General features: G+C 36.5%; 3 protein-coding genes across 7 annotated transcripts in view; 1 reads left to right on the top strand and 2 right to left on the bottom strand.

Moving 5' to 3' along the window:
* The window catches only part of LOC143264620 (uncharacterized), a 188,496-nt gene that overhangs the window by 131,543 nt on the left and 39,582 nt on the right, over nucleotides 1–17,371 (top strand). The gene's annotated exons all lie outside the window — the stretch shown is intronic.
* LOC143264616 (uncharacterized) lies at nucleotides 6,481–7,931 on the bottom strand. Its single transcript, XM_076532731.1, has one exon. It carries the CDS (start codon nucleotides 7,929–7,931, stop codon nucleotides 7,017–7,019), a length of 915 nt encoding a protein of 304 aa, XP_076388846.1. The 3' UTR covers nucleotides 6,481–7,016.
* Nucleotides 7,906–8,736, bottom strand: LOC105663575 (uncharacterized). Of its 2 annotated transcripts, none has more exons than XM_012293258.2 (2): nucleotides 8,489–8,713; nucleotides 7,906–8,285 (listed from the first exon to the last, which is right to left on the bottom strand). In XM_012293258.2, exons 1-2 carry the CDS (start codon nucleotides 8,490–8,492, stop codon nucleotides 7,954–7,956), a joined length of 336 nt encoding a protein of 111 aa, XP_012148648.1. In that variant the 5' UTR covers nucleotides 8,493–8,713; the 3' UTR covers nucleotides 7,906–7,953. The 2 variants fall into 2 exon arrangements, 1 of the variants encoding a protein (XP_012148648.1); XR_013038431.1 differs by having other exon boundaries at nucleotides 8,144–8,285; nucleotides 8,374–8,736.

Here is a 17,371-nt window from a genome sequence, read left to right on the forward strand (position 1 = left end):
ACCTAGGTACGACTTACGTGGTGGTACTACTTAACCAACCTTCCCCTATATCAGATAGTGAGCTACCCGTGAGAAAGTCCCCAGGAGTCAAGGGAGTTAAATCTTTAGGATCGGTAGAGATCGGATACAGTGGCCGAGAATTCATACACGCCTCGATTTGCGTTAACACAGTGTATAATTCCTCAAACGTTAAACGAGTTTCTCCGATTACGCGCAACAAATGTCGTTTCGCGGATTTTACTGCAATTTGCCACAATCCACCGAAGTGTGGTGCATGAGGAGGAATAAAGAGCCAATCTATGCCTTCAATAACCGCAAACTCTAAAATATATCGCTGATAGACTTCATCTTTAAGAAATTGTTCGATTTTTTGCATCTCATTCCGTGCGCCCACGAAATTTGTGCCATTATCAGAGTATATCTGTTTACATTTACCCCTGCGCGCAACACTTCATATAATTGAGGCAACGCCCCCAGTTATTTGAACAGTCCGGTGACTTTTTGCCAGTATGAATCCGGGGTCATTAGTATTCCGGTGACCGTCCTGGCACTTTCGTCGCTAGTGGTGTAGATGAAGGCGGCGTCCGCATCTACTTTTATGGATGTGTATATGCAATGTTGGTCCGACTGGTGCACTGGCAGCAGCCCTTGAAAGGGCCAAGCTCTAACTAAGTTCGCTAACATCGACACGTACTCGTCTGGGAATCCGTTGACGTTGACCAGGAAGCTGTGTATCTTTGCAGCTTCAGCAATTTGCCTGAGTGTGGCGCGTCGAATATCAATAGCTATTTCATCCGAATGCACCTCGGCAACATCCCCGACGGTGTAAGCCAGATTTAGCTGCTTTATGCACAGCACAGCCTTTAATGCGAGCATTCTCAGCTCGGTACCACGCGCTACTATGCCATGTAAGGCGCCGATGCTCCCGAATTCTAAGTCTCTCACAGCTCCTCCATGTAGTACGCTCGTCTTAATCAAGTCATCATGGAACAGTCATGCGCCTTTGTCATTCCTAGCTAGCAGGTCCCCTGATTTTCCCATAGTCGATACGCTCGTTGGAATGATGCTCGTACTGTACTTCGCATTCACCCTCCGGGGCGCGATGCGTTCCACGTCCCACGACGGCCTCTTCTTCCCAATACCGCTATCCGGCACCATCTCCACCGTCGCTTGCGCGGTGATGCGTAAATCCGCGCTGTGCGTCCCAAAATTAAGTTCGTGGTTGAACAAGTTCGAGGTGAGTAACTTCAAAGCCAATTTGTCTAATATCGCATTCTCCTCCACTGTTGGGCTCACCACTACATTATCCAGTTGCGATCCAAACATGTCCGCGTCTATTTTCTTTAGGTGCTCGGCTACGCTTGTGCCACCGCAGAAGTGGTCCCTATGTTCTAAATTATGCTCCATCGCGCCGGCCTGGACCCTAGCCTTGTACCAACAGCACACCTAATGCCAGGAATTGACTCGGCCAAGTACCAATTGTCACGGAGCGCACAAGTGTGACTACTTGTTACTATTACCCAACACTTTTCAGAACATCAAAATTAACAGTAACTAACAAAAACAACAACTACTCAAAAAGAACACAGTGCAGTGATTAACACCACAAAGATTGAAGGTTTGACGTTTTCCTACAACGACGTGAGCTACTTTCAGCGGTCAATGGACAGTTGCACCCTAAGGTCTCTTCTTTCGTCTGTGACGCAATCCTTTTACCCTTATCTACACTATTTTCAATTACAGTGGCCTCATTTGTAGCCCACTTTCTAAGCTTGAACCCTGCTGTATCCAAAAGTTTCTCTATGTCCCTTTTGATAACTTGTGCCTCTTCTGCCCGTCAAAAGGCCATCGGCATAGAAATCTTTAATAATTACCCTACTCGCGTCGGGGTATTCCTCAATATTATCAAGACCAACCTTTTTTTTTTTGTGGCAGAACCAGCACTAAGTTGGGGTACCTTGGTCCGGTTGCGGGGCAATCGCCTTTCGGCATCTCTCCCGCATCCGGCATAGGTTGGCCAGCAGGAGGATTTAAGGTTAGATTAGGTTAGGCCCCTCTACCTTTCTCAACCGGGCTTGGGACCGGCTACGGCGGTAGCCCCCTGAAGGGTACGCCCTACATCTGTGGGAGCGCAGATGGGGCCGCCCTCTAGGGGGTGTTAGGTTAAGTAGATAAAAACTAGCTATCATTATATATATACAACCCTATCCTAACTAAAGACACCCAATTTATTATCTAGAACTAACATATAAATACAGACTACAATCCACATAGATGTAAACAAAAAAGAAATAGTCCTACTTAATAAATAAATAAATAAATAAATAAATAAATAACATATACACCTAATTTATATGTACATATATCTATATTCCCCCCACCATTGATGTACCCCACCTCTGGTTGGGGGTTGTTCAGTCATTAAATCAATTCCTATAATTATTAATAACTAAGGCAATTAATTATTTAATTAATTTAACTGTTGTCTTATTATCATAGAGATTAATCCTAGATTTCCTTATTAAATTGTTTATAACGTATACATGCAATATTTAAACACTTTTATCGAACAATTACACTTCCACTATTGTCCATATAATATTAGTAGTAAAAAATTGGTGTCTGATCCAAAATTTTATTGAAGTGTCCTGTGCCTATATGAACTAATTAGCTTTTAGTATAAATTATCTTAGGCGCTACAATGTGTCTTAATTAATTTACATATTGTTGTTGTTAACCATAGTTATATATGTACTATTAATTTAGCAGCAAATACTGTACTTTACTATTACTATACATACATTATATCTTTATTATGTACAGTATATTTTATTTTATTTTATATGTCTATGTATATATATTTGTATATGTAACTATGAACAGAAAATGCATTAAGCCTTTCTAGTTAGTAGCAAATAGAGTTATTAGGTAATTGTATATATATTCTATCAATTTCAAATTCAGGCTCAAAATTCAGACAATCCTTCCACTACATTTCCGATGTTACCGTACAAATTCTCTTCTAATATAGGCAAAACATCAAGATGAGTTCAACAATGTTCCCTATAACAAACTACTCACATCCCGTAATCCCTCTAATTATCCGTCAGACATACTATTATTCCATAACAGTTATTCGTCCCTACTCATGCTAACCCAACAAGAGTGCGTTAACAAGTCGATGCAATATAGTCAGCACATGCCCAGCTACTACGCTGGTTCACCCTTATACTAGTTACAGGTCTATATTCCAAAGGGATAGACAGGTATGCCAATTATACGGTTGATTTATACTATCAAACCCAAACGTTAATGTAAAATACAAAATATCCCTCTCTTTCTCTGCAAAAGCGTGTAATCCATCTCATATATTATAACATCATACATTGTATCCTAGTTCTATATCTGAATTTCAATAAACCCAGTGTATTCTATCAGATTATTACTCTATGTAAGGTAGGGAATTCTACGTTCCCTCATTTTACATAGAAACTGTCTTAATCACAGATCACTGCATCCCATTTTCACAAAAGAGGAGTCCATAATAATAGATTACTCTTATAATTATACACTTATCCTATAACTTCAAATGTATTTAATATCAGTATTATCATTGTTAGTTTAGTTCTTTATTCGATGAATTCGAAGTCAGACGTTGTTGAAATCGAAGTCAGACGTTGTAATTTATACTATGTATTCCATTAACTTGTCAATCAAAATAATCTATCATTTTTATTTTCATATATACTGAGATCAGCTATTAATTATTTACTATTCCTTTATTTTTTAAATTTATTAAGCTGTCTCCCTCACATTAGACTCAAATTAACTTAATCATATAATTAATCAATCAGTCTTTCTCAATTTCTGTTCAAAATTTAGTATAAAATACAGATAATGGTACACTACAATGACATTTATCACCTTAAGGTTACTAATTTTAGTCAGAACATTATTCTAACCTAATATTAATATACACAACACTTTTTAAAAACTTGTCTTTCACCTAATTGATTCACTTATCTCCATACTTGAGGTTAGAACACTAATTCATTTATATAATTATCTTTCGTCGCAGTATTCCACTTGCATAAACCTATTCCTTTCCTCACAGCTGATATTCTTTATTAATCTTGAATTAATACCTTTGTTTTTGTCACTTATTGTTCGATTCATCCTTTATCAAAATTTCTTTACCTTTATAATTCTTCCTATATATTTATTTTCAGCATATCTGCACTATTACTCCTCAAATCTTTGATCTATAATAATACCATAATCCATTTATACCTATTTAACTCCCTTTTTTCTAACCATGTCTCCTTTCCTTGCACTCTCCTTTTTCTTATTTAGTTAAAAGCTTTGTCTCTTAACAATATTTTATTCTATAACCTGTCAAATAATTTATAATTTATTTTATTCCCTTCAGTCACTTAGATATTAATTATTTACTATTCTTTTTATTTAATTATATTATCCCTCTCATATTAATCTCGAAAACTTTCTCGTGTAATCAATTAAAACCAGCCTTTCTCAGTTTCTGTGCTAATTAGATTTAATATACTAATAAAGATTCAATACGACGTTATTATAACCTTAAAGCTACTAGTTTTGGTCAGAGAGAAACTATTCTAACCTTATATTATTATGCACCACACTTCTAAAACCTTGTCCTCCACCTACAGATTCACTTATCTCAATGCACGAGATTAAAAGACTAATTAACTTATATAAATTATCTTTCAACACAGAGTTCCGCTTGACAAGCTTGGTCCAGTCTTCTCATCCTATCATATTAATTAATTATCTTGATTAATATCTTTATTTTTTGACCCTTATTATTCGATTCATCCTTTATTAGTATACTTTTATAATTATTTCTATGAATTTATTTTTAACATACCCATACTGTTATTCCTCACCTTTTGATCCATGATATTATCATGAATCATTCATCTCTATTTAGTTCCCACTTTCTTATAATTCTCCTTTCCTTACATATCAAGACCAACCTGTCGCAAACATCTCGTAGCCAAAAAAAAAGGGGTTGATGCGGTCCCATACGTAACGGTGTTAAGATCATAAACATCGAGTGGCTGTGAAGGGTCTTCTCGCCATAAAATGCGTTGCAAAGACCTTTGTTCAGGCGGTACAAGTACTTGCCTATACATTTTCTCTATATCGGCGCTAACAACCACGCGATGTTGCCTAAATCTAATAAGAATTGAGAATAGCTCGTTTTGAACTACTGACCCAACCCTTTGTACCTCTTTCAATGAAATTCCCGTTGATGTCTTTGCGGACCCGTCGAAAATACCCGTACCCTTGTGGTTGTGTTCGATTCCTTAATCACAGTATGATGCGGCAGGTAGTAAGTAAGACACGAATTTATCAAAGTATGCCGTGTTTACTCAGTTTATCGGTAGTTACTACATTACAAATTTGAGGTTGCGAAATAATACTATTTCTAAACCGTTCCACGAAGTCCCAACCTATTTGAGTTTTTATGAGGATAGGTAACCCGGGTCTCTAGACACGACCGATCGATACACGTCCGAAAAAGGATTACAAAATCGAATTCTAGCAAGTGCCGCTGTTCGGTTTGAACGAACGACTTTTCGGTTCGAGGCGCATATGCGTCGAGGGTAAATAGTCGGTTTGTGTATTTTGCCAGGTCGCGGTCGGTTTGATCTGCCGATCGCGTACAGTGTTTCGCTGAAGAGATTTTAAAAGATCTGACTCGATTTGCTTCCAGACGTAAAGTGGGGTAAATATTCTAAGTATTAACCCTTGAGACAATGATCACGGCGTGTGCCCGGAGTAGGGATACTCCATACCGCGAAGATACATGAATATATTATATATAGCGTGTACTTATAATTATGTAACCAGCATGGTTATATATGCCCCCATGAAATACCCGAGGAGAACTGGAACCTGGTAGTTACCAGCATAAACCATCCTCATAAAAGCGTCTTCGTCTGATGTAATTGGCCGATCAGACATATCTAAAACCTTGAGCAACCTAGCATAAGCTGCCGTTGCTACACATACTATGCCAAGGCTGATTCTGGTACTTTTCTGCTAAACCCGTTGTCTGTTGCTGCCAATGATTCGTGTATTTGAGATGCAATTTGATCTATCGAGTAAAAACCCGGATAAACAAGCATCCTGCTGTTCCTAGTATCTCGGGCTCGTTGAGAGAGCACGGCTGGCTGTCGTGGTGAGCGATATGTCGAACGAACACGGGGGCATCTTTGCGCTAGGGAAAGCGTAGAGCGAAAAGGCTGGTTCGCAAATATCCAACATGGCGGAGGAAAGGTCGTCGCGGTTGCGTAACAGTTCAACCAAAGAAAAAATAACCGCGACAAAATAACCGACGACAAAATAACCGAACGACAAAATAACCGAACGACAAAATAACCGAATGACAAAATAACCGAATAACAAAATAATCGTTCAACACTATAACACCACATATTAATTATATTCAACCAACATATTTATTACATATTTATGACATATTTATTACATTGACATTTTACGTGACATTTTCTATTAAATTATTTTCATTCTTATTCGGTAATTATAACATAAGTCGCAATTATATTTTTACAGTCATATTAATATAGACAAATCACAGTTATTTGATAATTACCAAGTATGCATTAGAACAAATTAAATACTATGTTGAATAAGATTCTTAGCTTATAATTATTGTATCAGTTAATAGTTAACAATCACAGTCATATCATTTGTATTATCTTAACATATACTAAATATAACATTTTATCAAATTGTTAGTTACTTAAAATATATAACATATTACATTTTTTATTAGATAACTAATGTCTTCAATTAATAACTACCACATGAATTTTGATCGAATCTAGTATTAAACATTTTTTTTGTAACAAACTTAGTCAATAACTAATAATCACAGTCGTATCATTAATATTACTTTTACATATCAAATATAAAACATTTTAGCAAATTCTTTTCGAAAAACTTTCAATTTACAACATAAGAATTGTCGCAATATCATGTAAATATTTAATTATTTTATTACGATCATATGATAAAACAATATTTTTCAAACGATATTCCAAATCAACATATTCACGTCTACGTTTACTAGCAATGCCTAATCCAGTGTCAGCTTGCGTAATTAATACATCAGTTTTAATCTGCTTTGATTTTATTACATCAATAAATTTATTAAAACTAGCATGAGCAACACGAACTTTTTTATTAAAGGACCTGTGCCATCTCTCAACAGCATTGTTACTCCGAATCAAATCATTAATAACAGCTTCATAATAATTCCATAGACTTAATGCAAAGTATGGCTTTAGTCGTGATTTGCCACTCCTAGATAATACACCTATCCAAGTGCGCTCAAAATAATCAAGAATTCCATGTAACTCGTCTTCATGATCTTTGTAATACTTCGTTTCAACAAGTTGATCAAATGCACTACGAACATCATCAATAGGAACAAATGATAAAGCGAGTAACATGCGTATATTCAACGCAAAACGAGTATCAGTGTTATATTTGCGCTGTAATCCAGTTAACTGTACATTTCTCCAGAGGCATTGAGAATAATGAAATAAGAATCCAATAATTTTGGCATTTGGAAATACTATCTTGAAAGCATTCAAAGAACCATTTTGAAAGTCAAGCATCACTCTCGTAGGCTCCAAAGTAGGCATATGATTTTTCAAGACTGTCAGCGCTTCAGTATAAAGATGCTTTTTCTTGTTAGGCAATAATATATATACTAACGGTAACATTTTCATATTTTTCCATCCATGAAGTGTATATAGCTGCTTAAATATTACTGGTACAGATGAAAATGTACCATCAGCAATCCATTGAGATGATTCATAGAGACAATTTAAATTTGATTGAGTAGTTGATATCAACATACGATTTTTATTTTGTCCACTATTATAATTCAACAGTCTTCGCTTTTTCAATTACAAAAAACCCATCAGGAGTATTTAAATCTTGACAAGACTTGGCAGCAGCAGCAACAGGAATATCATCATTTCCAACATTTGCTTTACGTACACGCTGAATATTACGTGACATTGATACCATTTTTGGCAAGCGAGCCACTACTGGAGATGATACCGTCGCAAGAACATTTTCAATGACCGACGCCGGTGGATCATCATTATTGCGACAACGTTTACTGATTTTTCTTAATACTTTTTTAGCTTCAACAAAAGAAATGTCCGCAGCATGATCGTGAATAAGCACCTCACCAATAACATTACCTATTCAATTATAAAATAAGATAAATAAGAAGCAAATATCAACAAATAAATAATTGAAATAACATTATAAATATTTTATAAAACATACAGGACGTTTATCACTATCAGTACGAACAGTAACTTTGCAATTAACATCAGAATAATAAGCTTTACAACGCCACGTGATGCTACTTTGATTTCTACTTTTGAGGTTAAATATATACCCATTTAATTGCAGCTGTTTTATTCCTTTGTTAGAAATAATAAATTGCAGTGGCATTATTATGACATATTAGTTTAATACACTTTTAAGAACAAATAAATCTAATGATAATTATTTAAATAAACAATTATATCATTAAAAATAACTTGTTTATACTTTTTGCCAGAGAATGTGACTTAACATAGCGTAGTCTGGAAATACCCGAGACACTAACACGCACAAATTCGTTGGATGGTGTCGGTCTTACTTACCTATATTAATGATGAGAGAGAGCGCCACTATAATCAAACTGAGCGGGAATTATAAATTCTTAAAGATTACGTCTTATATTTGAAATATTTTATTTTAAAATTAAACATAAAAAACAAAATATTGTTACATATCGAAATTTTATTAAATTAATTATCATTCAAAGATAATGATATAATAACATAATAACGTTGGATAGAAAACTATATTCAAAGTTTTCATAATTTTTATGTGATTGTGAGAGTGACACATAAATATATCCAAATTTATCCAAAATTTATCCAAAACATCAAAGTTTATAAAAAATCCGTAGTTATTTTGTGTGTGTTTATTCGACATTAGACCAACACGGTTAATTTGTCGTTTGGTTATTTTGTAGTCGGTTATTTTGTCATTCGGATATTTTGTCGTCGGTTATTTTGTCGCGGTTATTTTGTCGCGGTTATTTAGTCGCGGTTATTTTGTCGCGGTTATTTTGTCACGGTTATTTTGTCGCGGTTATTTTGTCTGCGGTTATTTAAGCGTAACACCGGTCGTCGCAAGCACATGGAGAGCGGCCCTTAAGGACAAAGCTTCAGGGTGAAGCGGAGGCACGCGGCAACAAGCAAGATGGCGGAGACATGGCGCGCATTTCAAATGGCAAGCGGAGAGGATGAAGCAAGAAGACAGTGAGGAGGAGAAGAAGAAGAGGCGAGGCGACACGGAACAAAGTAAAAGGAAGGAATAAATAAATAAATAAATGAAGTGAATGAGATTAATAATAATAATATTAATTAATTAATAATTAACTAATGAACCATTAATAAATAGTGAAGTGATTAATAGATTAATAAATAAATAATAAATAACAAATAATTAACAGATAGGCAATTAATTCGGCGTAGTGTTGGAAAGTGTTATGGGAGTGTAGTGAAGTGCTGTGAGTGTCATGGGTACAGGGGAATACACGTGACCACGTGCGCGAGCGCAGAGGAAGTAGCACAAAGCGGGAAAATGGCGGAAAATCGTCAAAAAAAGCAGTGGAAAACGCTCCAGCACCCTAGAAACACCGAAATCACAAAGATGGTGGAGCAAAGGGGCCGGTTCGAGAATGTCTAGCATGGCTGAGGAAGGAACGCTGCAAGCGCTTGGCGGGCGGCCCTAAAGGGTGAAGCGAAGGGATGCGGCAGCAAGCAAGATGACGGAGACATGGCGCGTTTTTCAAACGGCAAGAGATGGGGAAGAAGCGTGAAGACAACGAGGGGGAGAAGAGGAAGAGCAGGAACGGAAGAGGCGGAGAAACATAGACACGACCGATCGAACGACTCAAACCTGCAAAGGAGGAAACCGGTGTCAGCCTGATCATAGCGCCATTAGGGGGCTCAAAACGGTGACCGACGGAACGGGGGAGAGGAGGGAGAAAGGTCAAACTGTATCAGCCATCCTTCTGATCAATTGTCGATTCAGCAAGGAACTCACTCGTTAGCCTGGTCATGGCACCATTAAGGGTCGACAAAGGGGACCGAGCGGGATATCGGCAGGAGAGAGGAAGAGGAAAACTGTACCGAGAGCAAAGAGCTCATGTAGCGTTCGGAGAAATAGAGACTGGTAATAGTTGCGAAAAGTCCGGGGGGGGGGGGGGGGGGCAGTTTTAATGGGTAGGCACTGAAACCGTCCACACTATGTGGGCGCCATAGGCGAGATTCTCTCACTATCTGGACTATCTTCCCAGATCTCCATCAAGGATTTCTCTCTTCCGTAAACAAGAAAAAGGTCTGTCTTTAGTATCAAACTTGCCCAGGGGTATGAGAGTGATGTTAGTCACAACATCTGTACCCTGGAGCCTGTAATCTCCTAAACATATAGCATATTTAATTAGGATATCGTTGAGGTATTGCCCACCACGCACTAGAGTGGGGACCCATGGCATCAGCCTTTGGAACAATTCGTTTTTCGGACCCCTGAGGTTGTACAATTGGTCCTTAAGCATGGAGTTAATTTTTCTACCTTCCTTGTTACCTTTGCCACATAGTTTGCGGTAGCCTATTCCTATTGACTCCACAACGTGGTGGACATTATTCCAAAACATGTATCCCATTATCACATCTAGCATAATGCTCGTGTTTGAAGGCGGTAGCTGACCATCCATGGCGTACATCACGCTCCTGTTTACTCGACCAATATGTCTGACTGTGTGTGTTAAATTTGTTACACCATAACCTATTGTCATTACATATTCCTTTTTCTCACCTAGGTTTGCATAAGCTCCCAGTATGTTAGATAAGCCTCTAGTTTCTCGCAATACTTCATACAGCTGAGGCAATGCCCCTAGGTACTCAAATAAACCAGTGACTTTTTGCCAATACATGTCTGGAGTCATCAGTATACCAGTAACTGTCCTAGCACTCTCATCACCTGTGATATAAATGAGAGCAGCGTCTGCGTGTACTTTTATAGAGGTATATACGAGGTCTGTCCCAAAAGTATCCGACCTTCCTTCATATTTCCCTGCTGGTGTTATCCTGCGTCATCAGGCTGGTGGCATCCTTCGAAGTAGTCCCCATTTGATTGTAGAATACTCTGCCAACGACCTTTCTACTTATGGAAACAGTCCTGGAACTCGATTTTCGGAATAGCTTTTAGAGCGTTCATCGTATTAGTTTCGACCGTTTCTTTATCGTCGAATCGGTGTCCTTTGAGTGGCATTTTCAATTTTGGAAACAACCAAAAATCGCAGGAAGCTACATCAGGATTGTACGGAAGCTGACGGAGCTGTAAGACTTTGTGCTTCGTCAAATATTGCTGCACAAGATTCGATGCATGCGCTAGCGCATTATCGCGATGAAGAAGCCAATCACCGCTTGACCAAAACTGAGGCCAAAACTAGTTTTCGGTATTCCAAGATCACATTCTAGTTCTCGCACAGTTAATCGACGATTTTCGTTGATCGCAAGTCGCGCACGTTCAATATTATTAAGTCTTGTTGTCGTGGAAGGCCGCCCAGAGCGTGGGTTACTATCAACAGATGTCCGGCCATCTTTGAACCGCTTATACCACTCTTTGATTTGTGTGTTGCTCATATACTCATCCCGAAATGCCTTCTTCATCATATCGATGGTTTCCGCACAACTCTTTTCGAATTTTAAGCAAATCATCCCTCATTTTTCACAACAGCAGAATGCGACGAACGTAAAAAACGCTTCGTAAACAAATGCACGTCGCACATGAACTAAGGCGTCCCACAGTGTATCGTTTGGCCAATCTAGCGGGACAAAAATCAATTTTGCAACTTGCACAGATATGTCCGCTGACATTATGTATCGATAGTAAAATGTCCATTTTATAAGAAAATAACAATATTAATGTAAAAAACAATGTGTAATGATCTGTTAATAGTATCTGAAAATCTAGTTTGACGCAACTGCCGCTACGAGCACTTTTTGCGCGTTTGAGAGTTTTGACAATTGTGTTGCACCAGTATCCAATATTAATATTTGTGTGTACGTAGTGTTATCTTCTATCATTCAGAATAATTTCTACACTTGTCATATTTTGAAATAGCATTTTATTAATCTTTTATACCTTTTCAAATGTTAGCATATAATTTAAATTCTATTTCACAGTATAGGTAGACTTTTAACATAGTATACCACTTTATACAATGTTCCCACTTTTTGTGTCGAAAGCTAGACTTAGAAGGAACATAAATCTGAAAGGGCATTACAGACAAACACTGACATCTATCATTTTTATTTAAACATATCGCGCTGACGCATGGGCGTCTCGTTGAAATGGAAATCGCTAACACAAAAAAGTGCCCTTTTTGTATTTGGATTCCTCATAAAAACATTATACAAGTCTCATAAAACTCGGAAATTATCACTTCGGAATGGTACCTTGTAAATCTTCCAGAGTTTTTAGCTATTGAATAGTACGCTATTGAATAAACGAATTCGCATTCGTTTTATACCTGTGGCATTTCCTACTCCACGTTGCAATTAGCCTAAACTTGGTTCAGTATATGACACTGCGATAAAATTCACCAGCAGAAAATTAGTTTTTCGTATCCCAACAACTATGAGGACAAGGGACGGAAATTTTTGAAGTACGTACGCGAATCAAATATAAACGAGCCATTTTTTAAAATAGAGCTTATTTTGTAGATATTATTTACGTATTATTTATCTCTTGTTTCTTTATTCTAATAATGCCTATTAAACGACTTCAGTTGCTTAATCACACATAAAAATATTTGCAATACACTGTTTGTCTATGAACGTGATTCATTTGTGTCAGACGTTTTCGAAGTGCGAGTCATAATAAGTTTCTTTTTAATTTCGGAGCATTGTTCGTAAGACATCAAGGGGACAACTTTATGATACAGCCAAATATTCATAGAATCATTCGTAAACCGTTAGTTTCTCTTCTTTTTGAGTTCAGCAGGCCCATAAGGGAAAAACATCTATTGTCTATTTTTTTGCGTTAGCCCGGGTATCATAAAGTCATATTCCAGAGGGTTCCTTAGAATTTCAGAAATTAGTATCCACAAGGATCTTGACCTGATGGAATCCCCAATGTTGCCAAACATTTATTAACGTTAGTGACTAGCCCGTCACCCTGGCTCCAGGGATGTACGGACTGCAAGGGGATGGCACGGTATTGGTCAACATAATTTTAAGAAATGTAAAACCTAGTGTTAAGGCCCACCTTCTTTTTACAAGAAGGAGAAGGCGTGCGAAGATGAGGTGACAACGAAGCTGAGGTTGTTAGAAAAGATTAGATTAGGAAAAAACTTGTATCAGTAACGTGTTCTCACAAGGGACATTACCCAATCGCCAATCGCCGATTTTGATGCGCTTTGAGTATGATATAGAACGCAAAAAAATATTTGATACGTACTTTTTTTTATCGGCCATCGTCCATGCTGAAGGGGTGAAAATGGCCCTTAAAGTTGGGGTTGCAAAATATATTTTCTCGAATATCTCAGGAGCTATTAGGCCTAGACAAAAAATTAAAAGTGCAAATTTTTCTGTTTTAGAAGGCCAATAATATGGCCTAAGTGGATTTTTGAAAAATTTATTTGTTTAAAAAATATGTTAAAAATTAACATTATTTTGCAAATTTTTTTAATGAAACTTTGTACTATTTTGATCAAATTTTGCACATGTAAACTATAGGTCAAAAGACAAAATATGGATAAATTGGAATTTTTAATTTCGCTTGTGGAAAAAATATTATTGTCGTTGAAGTTATACGTACATTTTATACCTTCCGTTCGGTGCACAACTGATTTCTATACGTAATATTCTGGAAATTGTATTATATTACATTTTTTACACTAAGTTATTCAAAAAAAGAATTTGAAGGTCCAAAGGTATCTCTATAAAAATATGTCGTTCGAGTCATATATCGCATTTGATTCGCGTTATGGGCGCGTACTGGTGGCAGTATTCGACGCACGGAGGATCTTAACGCGTAAATTGTACTTGTGCGAAGTGTAATATCTTCATAATGATGTCGAATACGTGCAATTAAAGGAATTACATCTGTTGATCAAGAATTGCTTCACGATTGTAAAATATATATTATTAGGTTGGGTAACTTTGAAAATATCACTTTTTTAATAATTTTTTAATTTTTCAAAATTTTGATAAGAAATATCATATCGCCAAATAAAACTTTGACAGTTTTAAGTATTAAAAAATCGTTACTGGATTAATACAACCTTCTGATGTATGTGGTTATAGAACATGGAAAAATTTCGCGCATTAAATATTAAATCTTTTGCCTACGTTAGATTTACAAATTAACGTACGGGCATGGGACATAATTATCAAAATGTGTCCTTTAATTCATAATCAATTGTCCGCACCTAGGTATAAAAAACTGTTTAAGTACGCATGGTTACAGTATGGTTGCATTAGTAGCAGATCGGAACATTTTGATAATCCCGTTGACTTTAGTTTCAATCAAATTAAAACTATGACACTTTTACAAAATATACGCTGACAAATACTGATATCCGTTTCGATTTCATAATGCATAACATCATTACATCTTTTACGTTTACTACCGTTTATAATACATTAGAAATTCATTTCAAAATAAAAGACATAATTTTGAAAATTATAAAAAGACTATAATTTCAGTGTTACTATATATCTTACAATCGTGAAGCAATTCTTGATCAACAGATGTAATTCCTTTAATTGCACGTATTCGACATCATTATGAAGATATTACACTTTGCACAAGTACAATTTACGCGTTAAGATCCTCCGTGCGTCGAATACTGCCACCAGTACGCGCCCATAACGCGAATCAAATGCGATATATGACTCGAACGACATATTTTTATAGAGGTACACTCCACGACAAAACTATAAGACACCTGTGATTTTAGCTAATATTATCTTAATACTAATCTTTCGATAAATATTTTTATTATTAATGCAAAGAATGAACTAAAATACATATATTTCCAAGGCGGCAACGTTATCGAATTTGACCGAATTAAGTTTCACTAAAATTTTCAATTTTTTATGAAATAGGGTACGACAAAACTATAAGACAGGGTATATTTTGTGTAGGAAAAAATAGGCAGAATTTAATCAGTACTATTTTTAATCTACTTACTAATAATGTGTTGAGCCGCCTTTATTTTTTATAGTTTCAATTAATCGCCGTGGTATCGATTTATATAAATTTTTTACGTGCTCTTGATTTAATTTGTGCCATTGTTCTTCGATATGAGTTTTTAATTCTTGTACTGACCAAAATTGTTTTCCATTTGCATATACACCCCGCGCTAAAATTCCCCAGATATTTTCGATAATATTTAGATCTGGTGACCGCGCAGGCCATGGCAAAGTTCGAATATTACGGTCTTCAAAATATTTTTTTACGCGTTTCGCTGTATGCACAGGCGCATTATCTTGTTGAAAAATGAAATCTGCACATGCAATTTTTGTTGCATGTCGCGTTAATTGTTCTTCTAAAATATCTATATAATTATTTGCATTTAAACTGGTGTTAATAAATTTTATATCACTCTTGCCGTGGTAACCTATTGCAGCCCATACCATGATGCCTCCTCCGCCCATTTGCCTCCTTGACAAATGCAATTCTCCCTTCCGCAAATCATGGAAATAATACGATAGACCATCTGGTCCATCCAAATTAAAGCGTTTTTCATCGGAAAAGATCACTTTTTTCCACTTATTCTTCCAGTGAAGATGTTTTTCTGCGAAATCCTCGCGGGCCGCCTTGTGTCGATGCGTCAGAGGCGGTTTTTTTTGCAATTTTTTTCTTTTTAAATGTTGAGCACGATTGATTATGCGTTGCACATTACGAATATTAGTGCGAACGCCAGCTTCAGCTGCAATTTGACGTGCTGTCAGAGTAGAATTCGACGCTACCCTCAGAATGGCTCGTCGTTGTCGCTCGGTTGTCGCCTTTGGACGTCCACCAGGATGCTTTTTTGCATAATTGTCCTTATTTCTTAAATAATTAAGCACGGCACAACGACTTCGTCCAATCACTTTCGAAATTTCCGAAATGGAAGTATTCTTTTCCTTCAAATTCACAATCACTCGCATTTCACTGTCTGTCAGCTTTTTCCCACGCGGCATTATAGTTATATTATGAGAAAATAAAATTAAAAATGTTTAATTTCAAATCCACAATTACTCCGAATACTGCGAATACTCCGAATACACCGAATATTTGCAATCAGAATGTAAGATCGACTGACGAAAAGCAACTGTCTTATAGTTTTGTCGCGAATGGAACAGACTGTTTACATAGATTTCGCACATTCTTAGAATTGTAGCATTCGAAATTTCGTAGAACAGTAGAATACACTTAGATACAACGTAAATAGTAACAATATAAATTGTGAAAGGCAAGACTCAAATTTTACATAGAATTTTCACGGAATTTCGACATGTCTTATAGTTTTGTCGCGGAGTGTACCTTTGGACCTTCAAATTCTTTTTTTGAATAACTTAGTGTAAAAAATGTAATATAATACAATTTCCAGAATATTACGTATAGAAATCAGTTGTGCACCGAACGGAAGGTATAAAATGTACGTATAACTTCAACGACAATAATATTTTTTCCACAAGCGAAATTAAAAATTCCAATTTATCCATATTTTGTCTTTTGACCTATAGTTTACATGTGCAAAATTTGATCAAAATAGTACAAAGTTTCATTAAAAAAATTTGCAAAATAATGTTAATTTTTAACATATTTTTTAAACAAATAAATTTTTCAAAAATCCACTTAGGCCATATTATTGGCCTTCTAAAACAGAAAAATTTGCACTTTTAATTTTTTGTCTAGGCCTAATAGCTCCTGAGATATTCGAGAAAATATATTTTGCAACCCCAACTTTAAGGGCCATTTTCACCCCTTCAGCATGGACGATGGCCGATAAAAAAAAATACGTGTCAAATATTTTTTTGCATTCTATATCATACTCAAAGCGCATCAAAATCGGCGATTGGCGATTGGGTAATGTCCCTTGTAAGAAGCTATGTGTTTTCGCGGCCTCGGCTATCTGCCTCAGTGTTGCATGACGCACATCAATGGCTATCTCAACGGAGTGTATCTCGGTAGCGTCTCCGATGGTGTATGCCAGACTCAATTG

The sequence above is a fragment of the Megachile rotundata genome, chromosome 6 (assembly GCF_050947335.1).
Source record: "Megachile rotundata isolate GNS110a chromosome 6, iyMegRotu1, whole genome shotgun sequence".
In the NCBI taxonomy this organism is placed as follows: domain Eukaryota; kingdom Metazoa; phylum Arthropoda; class Insecta; order Hymenoptera; family Megachilidae; genus Megachile; species Megachile rotundata.